The sequence below is a fragment of the Ictalurus punctatus genome, chromosome 23, assembly GCF_001660625.3.
Source record: "Ictalurus punctatus breed USDA103 chromosome 23, Coco_2.0, whole genome shotgun sequence".
Taxonomy (NCBI): Eukaryota; Metazoa; Chordata; class Actinopteri; order Siluriformes; family Ictaluridae; genus Ictalurus; species Ictalurus punctatus.
The window spans coordinates 19,628,369-19,643,769 of NC_030438.2; the positions used below are offsets into that span (position 1 = coordinate 19,628,369).

Sequence of the window (15,401 nt, forward strand, 5' to 3'; positions counted from 1 at the left end):
ACAGGCGGTGACGGTGAAAGAAGCGCTCTCAGTTAAAAGCAGACACATACGGAGAAGCCTGAGTTCTCCCAACGTCCAGCATGTAGGAGACACCACACACACACTCACACACACACTTCCATACACACACTCACACACACACTTCCATACACACACTTACACACACTTCAGAGAACTACAGCTGTGTGTGTTTTTGTTTTTGTTTTGCAGACCTCATGTTGTAAGTCAGACGTGATGGCGTGTGGTGAAGATGGCGAAGACCCCAAAGTGTGTAACTCACACACTCCTCCTCACACACACTCCTCCTCACACACACTCCTTCTCACACACTCCTCATCATGCTCTCTATCTTCAGGGTCACTGTGAGGTTCAACACGATGCCTCGGACTGCTCTCATCACGACACGGCGGTCTCCATGGCAACCACAAAAGACACGCCGCTAAAAAGCAAGGAGAATCACGGTACACACACACAGACACACACACACACACACACACACACACACACACAGTGTGCCACAAAGGTTACAAAATCCGTCCATTTTGGAACCGTTGTGTGTTGTCATGGTGACAGAGCTCATTTGAGTCTAGCTGAGGTCATTTTTGTGAAAACATCATGCTAAGCTCAGCAGTACGTCGCCACGACGACCGGCGATGTCACGTGTTCAAATTACTGATCGGCTAATCAGATTTACCTAAAACCCCACCCTGATTTCTCGCATCGCACAATCCAGACGTGGCAGAACGGTACTTTTTGAAAATAACCCTGTCTATACAGTGTGTATTACTGTGTGTGTGTGTGTGTGTGTGTTTTGTTTTGTTTTTTCGCGTAGGCTCGGTTCCGGACAGTCCAACGTTCTTCAACTCGAGTCCGTTTAAAGCGCTCTCGCCTCAGCCGCCCAAGTTCCTCAAATCTCTCATGCCTGTTCGGGAGGAGAGCAAAGCCAAGCGCGTGCTAGAAGCTCGGCCTCTGCTGGGGCAGGAGGTAAAACACACACACACACACACACACACACACACACACACACATTTTTACACACTCTCCACACGCTCTCTACCTAACCCCATCCCTCATTCCTTATATCGCATCCATTCCATCAGTAACCGATGATCATGATATCATAAGTAAAGCTAAAGCTCTGTGTGTGTGATGTCACTTCCTGGAAGCATGAGCACAAGCTGACGTATTTTATTTTATTTTTTCTTGAAACAGTAATAAATTCAGATCACACACACACACAGACACTCACACGTGTGCATGTCGAGTATCACATCATCGACACACACCTTGTATAAAGTTTGGCTGTGAGAAGGAATGTTTCTGCATGTTACACACACACACACACACACACACACACACCATGCCCTAACCTCACAGCCCCCCGCTGCAGCTTCCTGGATGCGCTCTACTGCATGCTGTGTGTGTGTGTGTGTGTGTGTGTGTGTGTGTGTGTGTGTGTGTGTTACAGAGCATGCGCTGGTTAGTGGCTCGGGGTGGCCCCTGGCTCCGCCCACGGGCTCGGAGTGAGGGCCACTGCAGCACGACAAACCACACCCACCTCAGAGTCACACCTACACACACTGCTGTAAGTGTCAGATCTATACACCAATCACTCGCTCATTCACACACACACACACACACACACACACACACACACACACACATACACTTCCTCAGGTCACGCACATCATTTCATTTTAAACACTAAAATGATCAAGAATGGAGCAGGATCTCTGTCTGAAATTGTTTACATCACGCACTCATCACACACTCATCACACACTCATCACACGCTCTTCACACACTCTTCACACGCTCTCCATCGTCTCCTAATTCACCCATTCAGTGTTTAACTGCATGCAGTACAATCTATAAAACATGTAACCCCTCTAATATAAACACACACACACACACACACACATTACCCTACGTTCACACTAGCGAGTGACAGGCCATCGTTCATTTTCTACTTACGTGCGCAATAAAATGACAAATCCAAATATTTGGCTAGAACGATTGCTCGGACCAAGTCCTGCGGCCCGTGTGGTCCCATGCCCCTAAATTCCTACCTGCAATTAGTTCCCGTAAAATATCCCATAGTTTCATCTTATCCTGTCATACACGACCTCTCATTAAACGTGTATAGAGATGTGACGAAGAAAAATAAAGCCTGGGAGGAAGTAGCAGAGACCGCTGGTGCCTCTGGTGAGTGAGCGTATGGCACTAGGACAGTTAACTTGCTTTGCTAATCCTAGCACGTAACTTAGTTTGTGTTTGACTAGTCAGCTTCAGAAGCTGTATTAAGCTACTACAGATTCTCGCTGGAATTTTAGAAAAGTGTTGGACAGGCCACGCCTACAAGCGAGAACGGTAGAGGTCGCTACACGCCCACAAGAGACAAACTACGAGCGGGAACACGATGTAGTCGAGGGTTTCTCCACCAGAGGGCAGTAGTTTCTCAGTTACACACAAAAGTGTATTTTATAGAAATCACCCGAACTCGCTGTCCTTCCTGGACTCCTGGCCATCGGTGTATTGCGTCGGATAATACGTCTGATCTAAAGCCCGCATTTCAGTCTGATAATCATAATCCGTATCTAATTACTAGTGGTGAAATTATGAAATGATAATGCGTCTTGCTATTTATTCCGAGTCACTAAAACAGCCGAAATCATCGAAAGACCTTTGTGCGTTGTGATTGTGTTTAATGTCTGCTCGCGGATGATTGGTCAGGATTCGGAAGAGGAGGAGCCCGAGGTGGGCCACTGCGCTGTTCCCACCTCTGTTTCTCTCCGTCACTTCCGAGCGTACATCCCTGAGGACTTCGCCAACTTCGAGGTGTACAACGCCAGCCTGTGCGGGGGCGGAGACTTCCCGTCGGGCGTGGCCTCGTTGCCTGGGGGTGGAGGGGCGGAGAAGGGAGTGTCTCGCAGTCCTACGGCAAGCAGCTGTACGAGCGGATATTTCTCCCACAGCACCTCCAACGCCACGCTTTCAGACACGCCCTTCTCCGGCAGCGAGAGTTCGGATCGTCTCAGCGTGGGCTCCAGAGACGCCGCCGAGCTCCAGGAGCACGCCAGAAACTCCCTGACCGCTAAAAGTGCCTTAAACGAGGCTGCTCACGTCCGCGCCTCGTCTTCTCACTCGAACACCAGTCAGGAGTTCACGGACTTCAAAGGCGCCGGGGAGGAATTCGGAGAGGACGAACGCGAGCACTTTGACTGGCACGCGCAAGCAGAGCGCGCCGGGATTTCCCCCAAACATCCGTCACACGTGAGCACTGACGTTCTGGCTGCACCGTGCCACCTCCACAACGGCAGCGAGGGTCCGTCCTCGTCCTCGTCCTCACCCGGGACGCCCCCTCGCCCCACTGCCGCAGAGCACACGGAGCGCAGAAATGGAGACAGGATTAGCCCCGCCCCCTCGAGTGAGGACGATGAGGGCGCGCCGGTGGCCCAGCTGCCCGACTGGATGGCACCTGGAGAGCAGGTGTGGGTGGGCACGAGGAGCGGCACAGTGCACTATGTGGGCGGAGTCGAGTTCGCCCAGGGCATCTGGGTAGGAGTGGAGCTGGACTGTGCTGTAGGTGTGTATACATCTGCATTCCAATTTAAATTTCTCAATTACTTTTAATTACTTTAATTAATTAACGTGTGTGTGTGTGTGCGTGTGTGTGTGTGTTTTGTCTCCGTGCAGGTAAACACAACGGCACGGTGCAGGGTCGAGTGTATTTCCGCTGCGCCACGGGTCACGGCGCGTTCGTGCGTCCGGCCTGGCTCAGTAGATCGCCCGTCTCCATGGACACCGACCCACAGCTCCAACCCGTACTGCTGTAGCAAAGACACGCCCACTTATTATGGGATGGTTTCGGTTCAGAGCCGATATTTAACACATCATTATCGTATCACGATTCTTTTATCGGGATCCGAAATTCTCCACCAGGACAAACGCAACGCTGGATTTTTTTTATTCATCCGTAATAAGAGCGCTTCCTTCATAACATAATACAGGGAACATCATAACAGTATAGCGTGTTAAATATCACAGTGTAGTGTAGAACTGATTGCCGGCACATACCTAGCGTAGACTTTTCTCTCTCTCTCTCTTTATTTCCCTGTGTATTTAAGTTTTTTTGAGAAAAAAAAAAAAAGATCCCTCTTTGAATGTCAAATGCACCGTTGCACAAATTCTCCCTCACAATACCTTATGATTTTTAAGCTCGAACTTAACTTCAAGCCAGCGTCCGTTTTAGGCCTTATTTTACCACTCTGACTGAACACGGCCGAGCGATGACGAAGTTCAGCTTCGGAGGTTGAGGCTACGATCTGGAAAATCCGCTGAAGTTGAGAAAGTACTACTGTTTATTCACGTGATGATATCAGGTGTTACCAAAGACGCTTCCGATTTGCTGTTTAAAACTGAAACCGTCTGTGTTCTCCTCGTGCGTGTGTGCGCGCGTGTGTGTGTGTGTGTGTGTGTGTGTGTGTGTTAGACATGCGCCGGTCTTATTCCAATATCGTCACGAAGGCCGCGCCGTATTTGACCATTTTTACCGTCGAGACGATTTTTTAAAAATAGATCGTCCCGACGCTCTGCCGTCAGATTAATCTCCTGCGGTGAATAAGAGACTTTATGAAGTAGCTGTCCTCACGCTGTGCTTTTAAAATGGCACAAACGTTATCACGGAGCACAAGCGTTTATATCTTTATACGATACTATTTAAACACGCTTGTAGTTTTGGTGAAAAGCTCAAAGCAGCAGTGTATTTAACTCTTTAACGCATGCAGCAGTTCGTTTATCTACTATTTTTTTCTGCTTTTTTTGACAGGCAGGAATACAGAGCTACTGTTTTCCTGCGTAACTGTAAAAAGCGGGCTTTAACTTTTACGTAACAGCAACAAGAGCGTTAAGTCCTTCCTGGAAGATAGAACTTTTACACGATTACTAGGTGGCAAAAAAAAACCCTCTTTGGTCTGGAAGCTCGTGGTCTGGAAGATGCAGTCGTTTGAATCGTAATCTCATGCAGTTTGTGTTATTTTTAACTACACGATACTTTCCACTATTGAACATCGTTGCCATACGGCAACGACTGACCTAACACCTCAGTAGAGATTATTAAGTATTTATAAAAGGACCAGAGTTACGGGGAAATCGCCTCGATAAGCCCGTTGTCGTTGTGTTGTTGTTTTTTTGGGGTTTTTTTTTTTTAGATAGTAATAAATTCACGATTGTTGCTTCGGTTCTTTTTCGGTCGTTTCCTTTTAAATCGATCCGGTCGCTACACCTCAGTCGCTTCCTGAAGATGAATTTACGAACCTTTCGGTACTCCTGATCGGCGCCCCCTGGTGCCCTACAGCGTGTTCGGTGGAGACGTATTTATTATCCGCTAATACGTACGGTATGTAACGTATAGTCATTCAATCCCGCCAGGATTTCTCCATCGCGGAAACGGAGCAAACTCCGGGATTTTCCGAGGAGCTTGCAGTTTTTTTTTTTCCTCCAATCAAAATCACCGCAGATTTGAGCAGAGACGCGTCACGTGACGCGTTCAGCCGAAGCCCTCTTCGTCGAACACGCGTACAGCGAAAAGGTCTCGTTTACCGACAAACGTCACCGCGACAGAGCGTGTGGAACAATTTCGTGCGATTGCGATTTCGCCGGTCCGAGTAGTTTTACGCTAAAAAAAAATAGTCGTGTTGCAAATTTTGAAGCAAGCCGCGGCAGAATCGAGCGCTTCTGATATCCTGTACGGACCGGATAAAGTTTTCCATGTCACTGCTGTATCTGAACATCCTACTCGCAGGAGCATCGGCCATTTTGAAGTGTCCGTAGCGATACAAAATAAATCGCTGTCGCATGTCGTGTGAGTGTGTGTGTGTGTGTGTGGAGAGAGAGTATGCGTGACTGATTCTCACTTAAGTGCCATATCTTTGGTTTCAACGCCTCACACTTTACGATTGTGGTAAGAAGTTTGTAACAGGAAGTTGCCTTGTTTTCTTACTGGTTTTCTGAGTACTGTATCTGTGTAAAGAACTTTATTTTGGGAACTGTTGCCTGAACGCTTGCACTGGAGAGACGTGTCCTGGATGCACAGAGCCTCCCGAGAGGCTCGATACGGGGAGAGAGCTGCAGATCTGACGCATTAAAAGCACCTTGGTTCATGCCTCGTTCCGTAACGCAGGGCGAGCTCGGACTTCGCCTCGGACACATCGCTGACGCCGTTTGACCCGTCAGTCCCTCTTTTCTTTTCCCGTTTTTTTAATCCGCAGCAGCTTTTCGGTTGTTTATTTGTATTGTGTTCTGACTAACGAGTAACATCTTCTTACTTTGTAACGAGCATGTGCTGAAAAAAAAAAAAAAGCATCGTTATCATATTTGATCACGTCATTTCTTTATCACTGTTTCGCGTGCTATCACGATGTAACGACACGTATCGGTCCGGTTGTAAAGGACACGTTACAAAGCTGCCTTCCGATTCGTCTAAAACAAGCTGGTGTAATGACGCTCGCAATAACAACACTGTGTGTTAATATATCACGATCAGATCGTATAACTGATAATCAGCACATGCCTTATATTATTTTTTTTATACTCATGCAACTAAATGGATATATTTTTTAAAAGGTAACAGGACGAGGCGAGACGGACGCGCTCCGCCTCGTGACTCGAGGAATCGGTGCGGTTAAAGACTATTTTTCAGCTGAAGAACTATCGTGGAAGTGTGTTTGTTTGTAATGCTGTAACTGTGTGTGTGTGGATGGAAGAAAAACCCAAGCCCTTACTCTGGAAGACAAGCTGCTCTCCTTCACGAGGACTTGTACATAGAGCTGTATTTGAACCTATATAATGTACAGAACTGTATTTATATTGTATCGAGAGAAAAATGGGTACAAAGATCTTCTAGAATACAGAACGTTTACAGTTTAAAGTGTCCGTGTCTGACTTTGTGTTTACACGAGAGTTGCAGTCGGGCTTCTTCCTCAGACGTGACCTTACAGGCGCACGTGATCGGTTAGAGTCGCTGTGGAGAGGGTGACGGTATGACAGTAAGGCCAAAAGTATGTGCACCCCTGACCATTACAGCCATACGGTATGTTGTTCTTCGTCGAGCTGTTGCCACAAAGTTTGACGCACACGATTGTATAGAATGTGTTTGAATGTTGTAGCGTTACAGTTTTTCTGTCAGCGGAACTAAGAGACCCGAACCTGCTCCGTGAAGACGTGGTGTGCGAAGGTCGGAAGAAGGTCGAAGAACCTGAGTGTCGTGCACAGAGCCCTGACTTCAACCCCACTGATTCGTCACCTTTGGGATGAACTGGAACTGGAGCCTCCTCGACGCCTGACCTCAACCTCACTAACTCCCTCGCAGCTGAATGAATGCAGATCCCCACAGCCACGCCCCCAAAATCTAGTGGAAAGCCTTCCCAGAAGAGAAGAGGAGTGGAGTTTATATATACAGTACATGACAGCTAAATCTGGAGTTGGATTTCGACAAGTACATACATTTGGCCGTGTACTGTATTTATTACTTATTACTTACTTATTAATTACTTAATAGTATTAATTTTCATCACCTGAGTATACAGTGACTTGTTAAAAAAAATACTGTATTTTATAATGGAAGATTACCAAAAAAAAAACACCAGTATTTTTTCCTTTTCTTTATATGAATAATGATTAATACTTAAGAATCGTGCACGAATAATGAATACGATAAAAAAACAGAAACATTGAGTTGATCTTGAGTTATTTTTAATACATTTAAATTAGATTATAATTATTTTATACACAGAAAACTTGTATGCATTAGACTTAAATGGTGTACAAAATATCGTAATTAAATAACTATTTTAAGGCGAGTCATATGGTGAGTAGCTTGATTACGCTTTTTAAAAAAGAATCATGGGTGCTTTTGTTTGTTTGTTTGTTTATTGACGTAGCGCACGTCATGTGCAGTACAACACGCATTCAAGCCTCGCGAGGGCGGGTTTTACACCACGTGACCTCGTGGCCCACTCTCATTGGCTGCCGTCCTGTCATTTCAAGCGTGAAGGGGGCGGAGCCTGACTGGACTAGATAAAGATGAAATAAAGATGGCGGACAAATAACTTAAGAAGCTCCAGCGGTATTGTAGTGAAAAGAAATTCGTTTTTTTTGTCGGTTAAAGGTCGGAGTACACGGCGGATCGTCGCAGAGAAGTGTAAAAGAGGTATGTTGTGTTGTGTGAGCTGCTTTTCTGTGTGTCGGAGATGAAGAAAATAGCTCGTTTTGTCCTCGGAATGTGGCGAACTTTGCTGTGAGATCAGACCCGAGCTTGGTTTGGTTTTGTTTTGAGCTCAGAATAAGCGCGTAAACAAATGACTATTTCTTCATCTTTTCGGACAGTGTACAGAATCTGGATTCGGTTCTGGTTTGGATATTTAAGATAAGAAACCTGCGGAATAATCGTGTGTATATGATGCAGTGATCTAGGACATGACGTGGGTGTGATGGAGATTAATATTTCACCAGGTGTGTGTAATGTAATGTGAGAGTGTAAAGTAACACACAGACTGAGCTCTCCGTCAGCTTCTGCCCCCGAAAAGAAGAAATAAATACCTTCATTAATATATAGATAAATAAATACAAGTCATTAAAATATCATCAGCGGAAGCTCGAAGGCCTGAAAGAGAAACCACATGAAAACCACCTCATTCTTCCATCTACAGCTTATTTATTTATTTATTCCTATTAAAGTCAACCTTAGCCTCTTACAATCACCATTTTTAGCATTTAATCCAATTTAAATAAACCTTAACCCTGTCGCTGTAATGTTCATACTTTACCTTCTGTTCAAACTAAAATATAACATTTGAAGGCCGTGTTTTGTTTTCTATTAGTCTTCTATACTTTAATATAATATAGTTTAAATGTCCTTTTATAGCATAGCAGCACAACCTTTGTTCATTCCGTCTTTCGCTAAACCTTTAATGATTTAATTTATATTCATCGCAAATGTATATTTTGTGTTGTTTAAAGTATAAAACCTCGCAGAAACGTTTAAGTTAAGATGGTGAGAAGATACACCACACGCATGTAGTTTACATGTCTGATGTCCCACACAGGAAGTGTGACCGGAAACGGCGCGGCTCCCCGCGTCACGTGACCCTTTATCACACCGTTTAAATTAATACATAAATAAAAAGAAGAAAAGCTCCCTTCTTTAACTCAGGTGAAACTTAACGGACAAAGCGGAGACTGTGAAAATCGCAGAAAGAATGGGTTTAAACTTTCATTTCCTACTAGAAGAGATCATTTGGGAAGTTTTGTAGAAAATAAATGAATAAATAAATCCAGCTTGGGAATTATTGATTATTGTTGATTAATTATTGATTCATATTCACGTCAGACTCGTGGTGTTATTCCACCCGGGCTGAATGAAGCATAGCCGAGGATTTATATAATAAATGATCATGTTCTCTTTTAGAAATTAAAAGTATAACTGTATCAAGATTCATTCTTCTTCTTCTTCTTCTTCTTCCTCTTATTATTATTATTATTATTATTATTATTATTATTATTATTATTATTAAACGTTCAGATTTTTTTGGTTTGTTTTATTTTAATTACAGACCCATTAGTCAAAGGGTTACATCAGTTCATGACTAAGATTATTTCATTTATTTAATTATTTCGAAACGCTGTGGGGTTTGTTTTTTTTTTGTTTTGTTTTTTTTAATGTATTTTAACACCACAAAAGTCAAATCAGTCACAAAAAAGGAGAGAAAAAACCCAACCCTCAAATTTGTGGTGAAGAGTTAAAACCGCTGAAGCCCAAAGAAGATGAAAACAGCTCGAGCCTTTCTGAGAAATGGACTGACGGGAAAGTTGCACGGCGTTGTCGGAGAAAACGGCCTGTGTACGCCACGGTTTGCTGAGCGTAGGATCGGATACGAGATTTAAAACCCGCCCGGGTTTCTCCCACACATGATGGTTCTGCTGTGATCTTTTACATTTGTTTTTCTATATATATAAAAAAGCGTTATGTTTCATTTATATATCTTTGACACCAAAAAAATGAATGTGCAAAATTTTAACACCCCATCACACACACACACACACACACACACACACACACACAGCTTATAATTATAAAATTTTATAAACTCATAAAGTTATACAAAGGTATCGTGAGGTCGGACATGTTCACAAGTCCCTGAGGTCCAAGTCCAAATGAAGTGTCATGTCTTTGTTCTATTTTAATGAATAGTTCTTGTGCGGGACGAACACCAGGTTTGTGTGGAACATGTTTCTGACCCTCGGAGGCGAAACGCGTTTGGTGTCTATCTGTGTGAGTTAGAAACATGTCGACGCAGCTTGTCCAATGATGGAGGAACAACTCAAACGGCGCTGTATTCTTTATCTTTCACTTTCACTTTTCACTGTTTCTATTTTATACACACACACACACACAGCTATGCTGGTTGTCTCTCTCCGTCTTTCGAGGTGCCCGTCTCTCCCATTTTTATTCTCACCTCGGCTCGCTGCAGTAAGACTCCGCCCACCATTCACAAACCGAGGCTCGAGCACGCCCCTGCAAATATGGTGTTTGAGTTGTTCACGAGTCCAAGTCGAGTCGCGAGTCAGTTTGTTCACGAGTCCAAGTCAAGTCGCGAGTCAGTTTGTTCACGAGTCCAAGTCGAGTCGCGAGTCAGTTTGTTCACGAGTCCAAGTCGAGTCGCGAGTCAGTTTGTTCACGAGTCCAAGTCGAGTCGCGAGTCAGTTTGTTCACGAGTCCAAGTCGAGTCAGTTTGTTCACGAGTCCAAGTCGAGTCAGTTTGTTCACGAGTCCAAGTCGAGTCAGTTTGTTCACGAGTCCAAGTCGAGTCGCGAGTCAGTTTGTTCACGAGTCCAAGTCGAGTCGCGAGTCAGTTTGTTCACGAGTCCAAGTCGAGTCAGTTTGTTCACGAGTCCAAGTCGAGTCAGTTTGTTCACGAGTCCAAGTCGAGTCAGTTTGTTCACGAGTCCAAGTCGAGTCAGTTTGTTCACGAGTCCAAGTCGAGTCAGTTTGTTCACGAGTCCAAGTCGAGTCAGTTTGTTCACGAGTCCAAGTCGAGTCGCGAGTCAGTTTGTTCACGAGTCCAAGTCGAGTCGCGAGTCAGTTTGTTCACGAGTCCAAGTCGAGTCGCGAGTCAGTTTGTTCACGAGTCCAAGTCGAGTCGCGAGTCAGTTTGTTCACGAGTCCAAGTCGAGTCGCGAGTCAGTTTGTTCACGAGTCCAAGTCGAGTCGCGAGTCAGTTTGTTCACGAGTCCAAGTCGAGTCGCGAGTCAGTTTGTTCACGAGTCCAAGTCGAGTCGCGAGTCAGTATTAATGATTCATTTAAGTCTGTAGTTTAATTGTCAGTGCTTTTTTTTCTGTGTATTTTTGTCCATAAACTAATGCTTAAATACTTGTATACATCATTAACTTTATAATATAAAGTTTTAGTCTGAAGTTTATATTGTAACACTTAGTTTGTGGATTTTATTTTAAATACATTAAGAAATGGTTAATGAAGCGTACCGTGATGTTTGGAATCGATCACCATATCGATGTGTCTGTGGGTTTTTTTGGTTTTGTTTGTTTATTTATTTATTTATTTTAAATGTGTCTATAGTCGCCATGTCACAGGATAAAATTGGATACGTCCCGTTCGTGGACAGCGCCTCGCCTCCAGCGCCGCAGGACTATGCGTACGGGCAGCCGAACCCCGCCGGATTTGTCCTGCCTCCTCCGGATTACAGCGTGATGCCCGGAGCCCCGGGGGCGCCCGGAGCGCCCGGCGGCGTTCCCTTTCCTCCTCCTGGAGCCTTTATGCATCCGATGTACGGTCAGGGTGGCCCCGGATTTCCCCAGGCGCCCTTTCCACACGCGACTCCCTACAACCCGGCGCCGAATCCGGCTCCAACTCCGTACCAGTACACTCCGGGTGAGGGGGCGTGGCTCTGAGCAGCCGACAGATTTTACTTCGATCTGAATCTGTTTGTTCTTGTTTGTTTTTTACTGTTTTATCTGTTTCGGTTTGGTGACACGCAGATGCATCCAACGCTTTTTACCAAAGTGACGAGCCTCCTCCGGTGTACGACCACGAGGAGATCGCCATCTCGGGGTTCGATGACAAAACCGTGAGACGAGCGTTCATCCGCAAGGTAAAACAAACAAACAAAAGAACGCGTAAACGATTGTGTTTACATTTTAATTTAATTGTGTCTCGGGTGTATTCTAAAAGACTGACGCTCGATCGATGTGGCTAAAGATTTACACGTGTGAGGAAACCCCGGCTTGTGTGAAATAAAATATTTATTTATAGTGATTAATAATCTAACAGAACTGTTTTCTGTTCGTTGGAATTAACCGAACAATCGCGCGGAGAAAAAACTCATCGTGGTTATCGTTCAGCTGGATTTATAAATGCAAAAAAAAATTTTAAGACGTTCAGAACCATAAAAATGGTCAGAAGTACAAGTGCTTTAAAGAAATAAATCCCGCATATTCATGAATATGTAAATAAAACCACACCCAAAGAAATTACCCAGATCATTTTACACCACTTGTTCGGCAGACTGATCGTTATATATATTTATATTATATTATATTATTTATTTTTTCTAATAGTTGATGGGGTGTAAAATATTCTGTAAGGAGAAATGTGTTAATGTAACGTTTATGGAAGGAGTCTCCAGTGTCAGTTTCCCATCTTCAGTACAGGAGTTTACGCTTGTTTGCGTTTTCTCGGTAACGTGACGTAACGATTTTTGGTCTTATGGGTGCGTTTATAGCTGCCGTAACGTAAGTGAGAACAGGAACGATTCATTAAACGTCACTCTAAACGGATAACGTTTGTTGTTTTTCTTTAGTCATTGTTGTGGTGTGAGAGGGCTAAAACTGTGTGTGTGTTGGCAGGTCTTCCTCGTCCTCACCGTGCAGCTCGTCGTCACCTTCTCCGTGGTCGCTCTCTTCACCTTCGAGCACAATGTGAAGACGTTCGTGAGGCAGAACACCTGGACCTACTACGTGTCCTACGTCATCTTCCTCGTTCCCCTCATCGCCATCAGCTGCTGCGGAGAATTCCGCCGCAAACACCCGTGGAACCTGGTCGCCTTGGTAACGACCTACACGTCATACTGTTCATACACGTTTTACATATATTATAATATATTACTAACTGGACTCGAATTATTTTTTTGTTTCTGGAAATGGGCAAAGGCACGGAGTCTGAAATGTAGTTTTATGTTTATTCTAAATTATCACTCTTATTTATAAAAAAAAAAAGGAAAAAAATAGACAAAAGGACCTCTTTTCGTTTCAGTCGGTGTTGACCCTGAGCATGTCGTACATGACGGGCGTGATCGCCAGCTTCTACGACACGGACGCCGTCATCATGGCCGTCGGCATCACCGTGGTGGTCTGCTTCACCGTGGTGATCTTCTCTCTGCAGGTCAGCGCTCTGGTTTATTTCAGCACAGGGTTTTAATCGTGTCCTCCACAGGAATCTGCGTGGAACGTGTTTGAGTGTGCGCCCCCCCTGCTGGCTGTGAGGAGAATTACAATTACCGTATTGAACCCAAATAAACAAGGGGTTCTCTTCCGCTGACTCTCACGCTGTTTCTTAAGAATATATTAGCTGTGGGAAATTTTTATTATTTATTTAAGAAGAGGAAATAAAATAAAAAATTGTTTTAATTATGGGAATATTACAGACTGCACCTTTAAGAGTCGAGGAGCAGAACTTACCCAGAATGCATTGCATTTAGTAGCTTCTCTAATCCTCTGTTTATGTAAATTTATTGTGGTGAAATTTCCTGGAAGTGCTCAGTAAGTAGGTGGAATTTGACGAGTGTGTGCGTGGATTTATTTATATTTTTTGAGTAAACAGAGATTGTGAACTGATGAGAGCACTGCCTTGTGTGTTTTGTTTTTTCTTTCTCCCCCCTTTTACGCGCCCACACAGAGCAAGTACGACTTCACTTCCTGTGCCGGAGTCCTGTTCGTGTGCGTGATCGTCCTCTTCGTCTTCGGGATCCTCTGCATCTTCATCCGTAACAACATCCTGCACATCGTGTACGCCTCGCTGGGCGCGCTCGTCTTCACCTGCGTAAGACTTTTATTTATTTACTTACTTATTTATTTTCTAGCTTAATACCTTTCTGCGTGGCGAATGACGAACGTGTGCTGCGTTGTGCCGCAGTTTTTGGCCGTGGACACGCAGCTGCTCCTGGGGAACAAGAAACTGTCTCTGAGTCCCGAGGAGTACGTGTTCGGAGCGCTGAACCTTTACCTGGACATCATCAACATCTTCCTGTACATCCTGCAGATCGTCGGCCGAAGCCGCAACTAACAGGAGGACGAGCTTAAACGCATTCCTTTTACACCTGCTTTTTGTCTTTAACCTTTAATTCTAAACTAGCTTGTTTCATCAACGTATGTGTAAAAAAAAATTGAACCTTTATTATTATTATTATTATTATTATTATTATTATTGTAGTTGTTGTTGTTGTTGTTGTTATTACACTACATACCGATCCACTTTTGCTCCACAAAGTCAGTCCAGTTTAACTAATGTTCTAACGTTTAATGGACGCACATAGCCGCCAGTTCAGCTTCCCAAAATGGCGTCTCCTCGACCAGCTTTTGTTGCGTCGTCTCGATCAAATCTGAATTTTTATTTAAAAATTTTTCCCCCATCGGCTCTCGGATTATCGTAACCACTTTATCTCTACTTCTTTATTTCCGTTTGCAGTGCTGCTCTTCCTGTAAATACGGATCTAAACCTCCTCTAGGTCTTTTCGGTTAGGATGTCGTGAGTCCTGTTAATGCAGTGAACCGTTAGCCGTAGTGTGTAACATGATATTAATAGACGGTTAACTACCGTGTGATTATCTTCTCTTGTTTCTTTTCTTTTTTTTTGGGAGGTTTTGTTTGTTTGTTTGTTTTTGAATAACACACAGACTTTTAGTTTTATTAAAGGTTCTTAAATCAATCTTTGATTAGGTCTCATTGCTGTATCTGTATAGAATAATTAGTAGAAAAAAGACACTCTGTATTTTTCGATAAATGTATGTCTGATAAGATGTGGAATAAAATCTCTTTTTTTTCCCTCTCATATCTGTCTGACATTTTCAATATTCACGACATCTCCATGATTTGACAGAAAAATAGTTAAAACTACATGAGTGTAACCAGGGCTCCAGGCAAAAAAAAAAATCTACATAGTTAGGCCACGCCTCGTTAGGCCACGCCTCGTTAGGCCATGTTGAAATACTAGTATGACGTTGTGTGATGGTTGTATTTGACCCATCAGTGATCTGCAGTATTTCTAGCTCCTCCCACGTGTCGCTGTTGGAAACCCGATTCGGTGCTGGTGCTTAGTTACGGTACGGATC

At 44.1% G+C, this 15,401-nt stretch overlaps 2 protein-coding genes across 5 annotated transcripts in view; both read left to right on the plus strand.

Moving 5' to 3' along the window:
• kif13a (kinesin family member 13A) overlaps positions 1 to 6,927 on the plus strand; it is a 34,132-nt gene extending 27,205 nt beyond the window's left edge. For 2 of the 4 annotated variants that reach the window (XM_053674776.1, XM_053674777.1), the window contains 7 exons: positions 5 to 82; positions 211 to 267; positions 356 to 461; positions 833 to 984; positions 1,469 to 1,585; positions 2,733 to 3,585; positions 3,696 to 6,927. In XM_053674776.1, coding sequence (XP_053530751.1) covers positions 5 to 82; positions 211 to 267; positions 356 to 461; positions 833 to 984; positions 1,469 to 1,585; positions 2,733 to 3,585; positions 3,696 to 3,835 — 1,503 coding nt within the window. In that variant the 3' untranslated portion in view covers positions 3,836 to 6,927. The remainder of the gene's footprint in view (positions 1 to 4; positions 83 to 210; positions 268 to 355; positions 462 to 832; positions 985 to 1,468; positions 1,586 to 2,732; positions 3,586 to 3,695) is intronic. The other 2 variants (XM_053674778.1, XM_053674779.1) reach the window with 1 other exon arrangement.
• A 1,122-nt stretch (positions 6,928 to 8,049) lies between these two features.
• Positions 8,050 to 15,121, plus strand: grinab (glutamate receptor, ionotropic, N-methyl D-aspartate-associated protein 1b (glutamate binding)). Its single transcript, XM_017452909.3, has 7 exons — positions 8,050 to 8,208; positions 11,636 to 11,947; positions 12,055 to 12,167; positions 12,922 to 13,122; positions 13,328 to 13,456; positions 13,970 to 14,113; positions 14,207 to 15,121. Exons 2-7 carry the CDS (start codon positions 11,641 to 11,643, stop codon positions 14,354 to 14,356), a joined length of 1,044 nt encoding a protein of 347 aa, XP_017308398.1. The 5' UTR covers positions 8,050 to 8,208; positions 11,636 to 11,640; the 3' UTR covers positions 14,357 to 15,121.
• The last annotated feature ends 280 nt before the right edge of the window (positions 15,122 to 15,401 follow it).

Excerpts from the sequence above, each read along its gene's own strand:
- grinab (XM_017452909.3), top strand. The coding sequence starts at position 11,641 with ATGTCACAGGATAAAATTGGATACGTCCCGTTCGTGGACAGCGCCTCG. Across the intron at positions 12,168-12,921 it reads GACGAGCGTTCATCCGCAAG|GTCTTCCTCGTCCTCACCGT; the intron begins GTAAAACAAACA and ends GTGTGTTGGCAG. Across the intron at positions 14,114-14,206 it reads GCGCGCTCGTCTTCACCTGC|TTTTTGGCCGTGGACACGCA; the intron begins GTAAGACTTTTA and ends GTTGTGCCGCAG.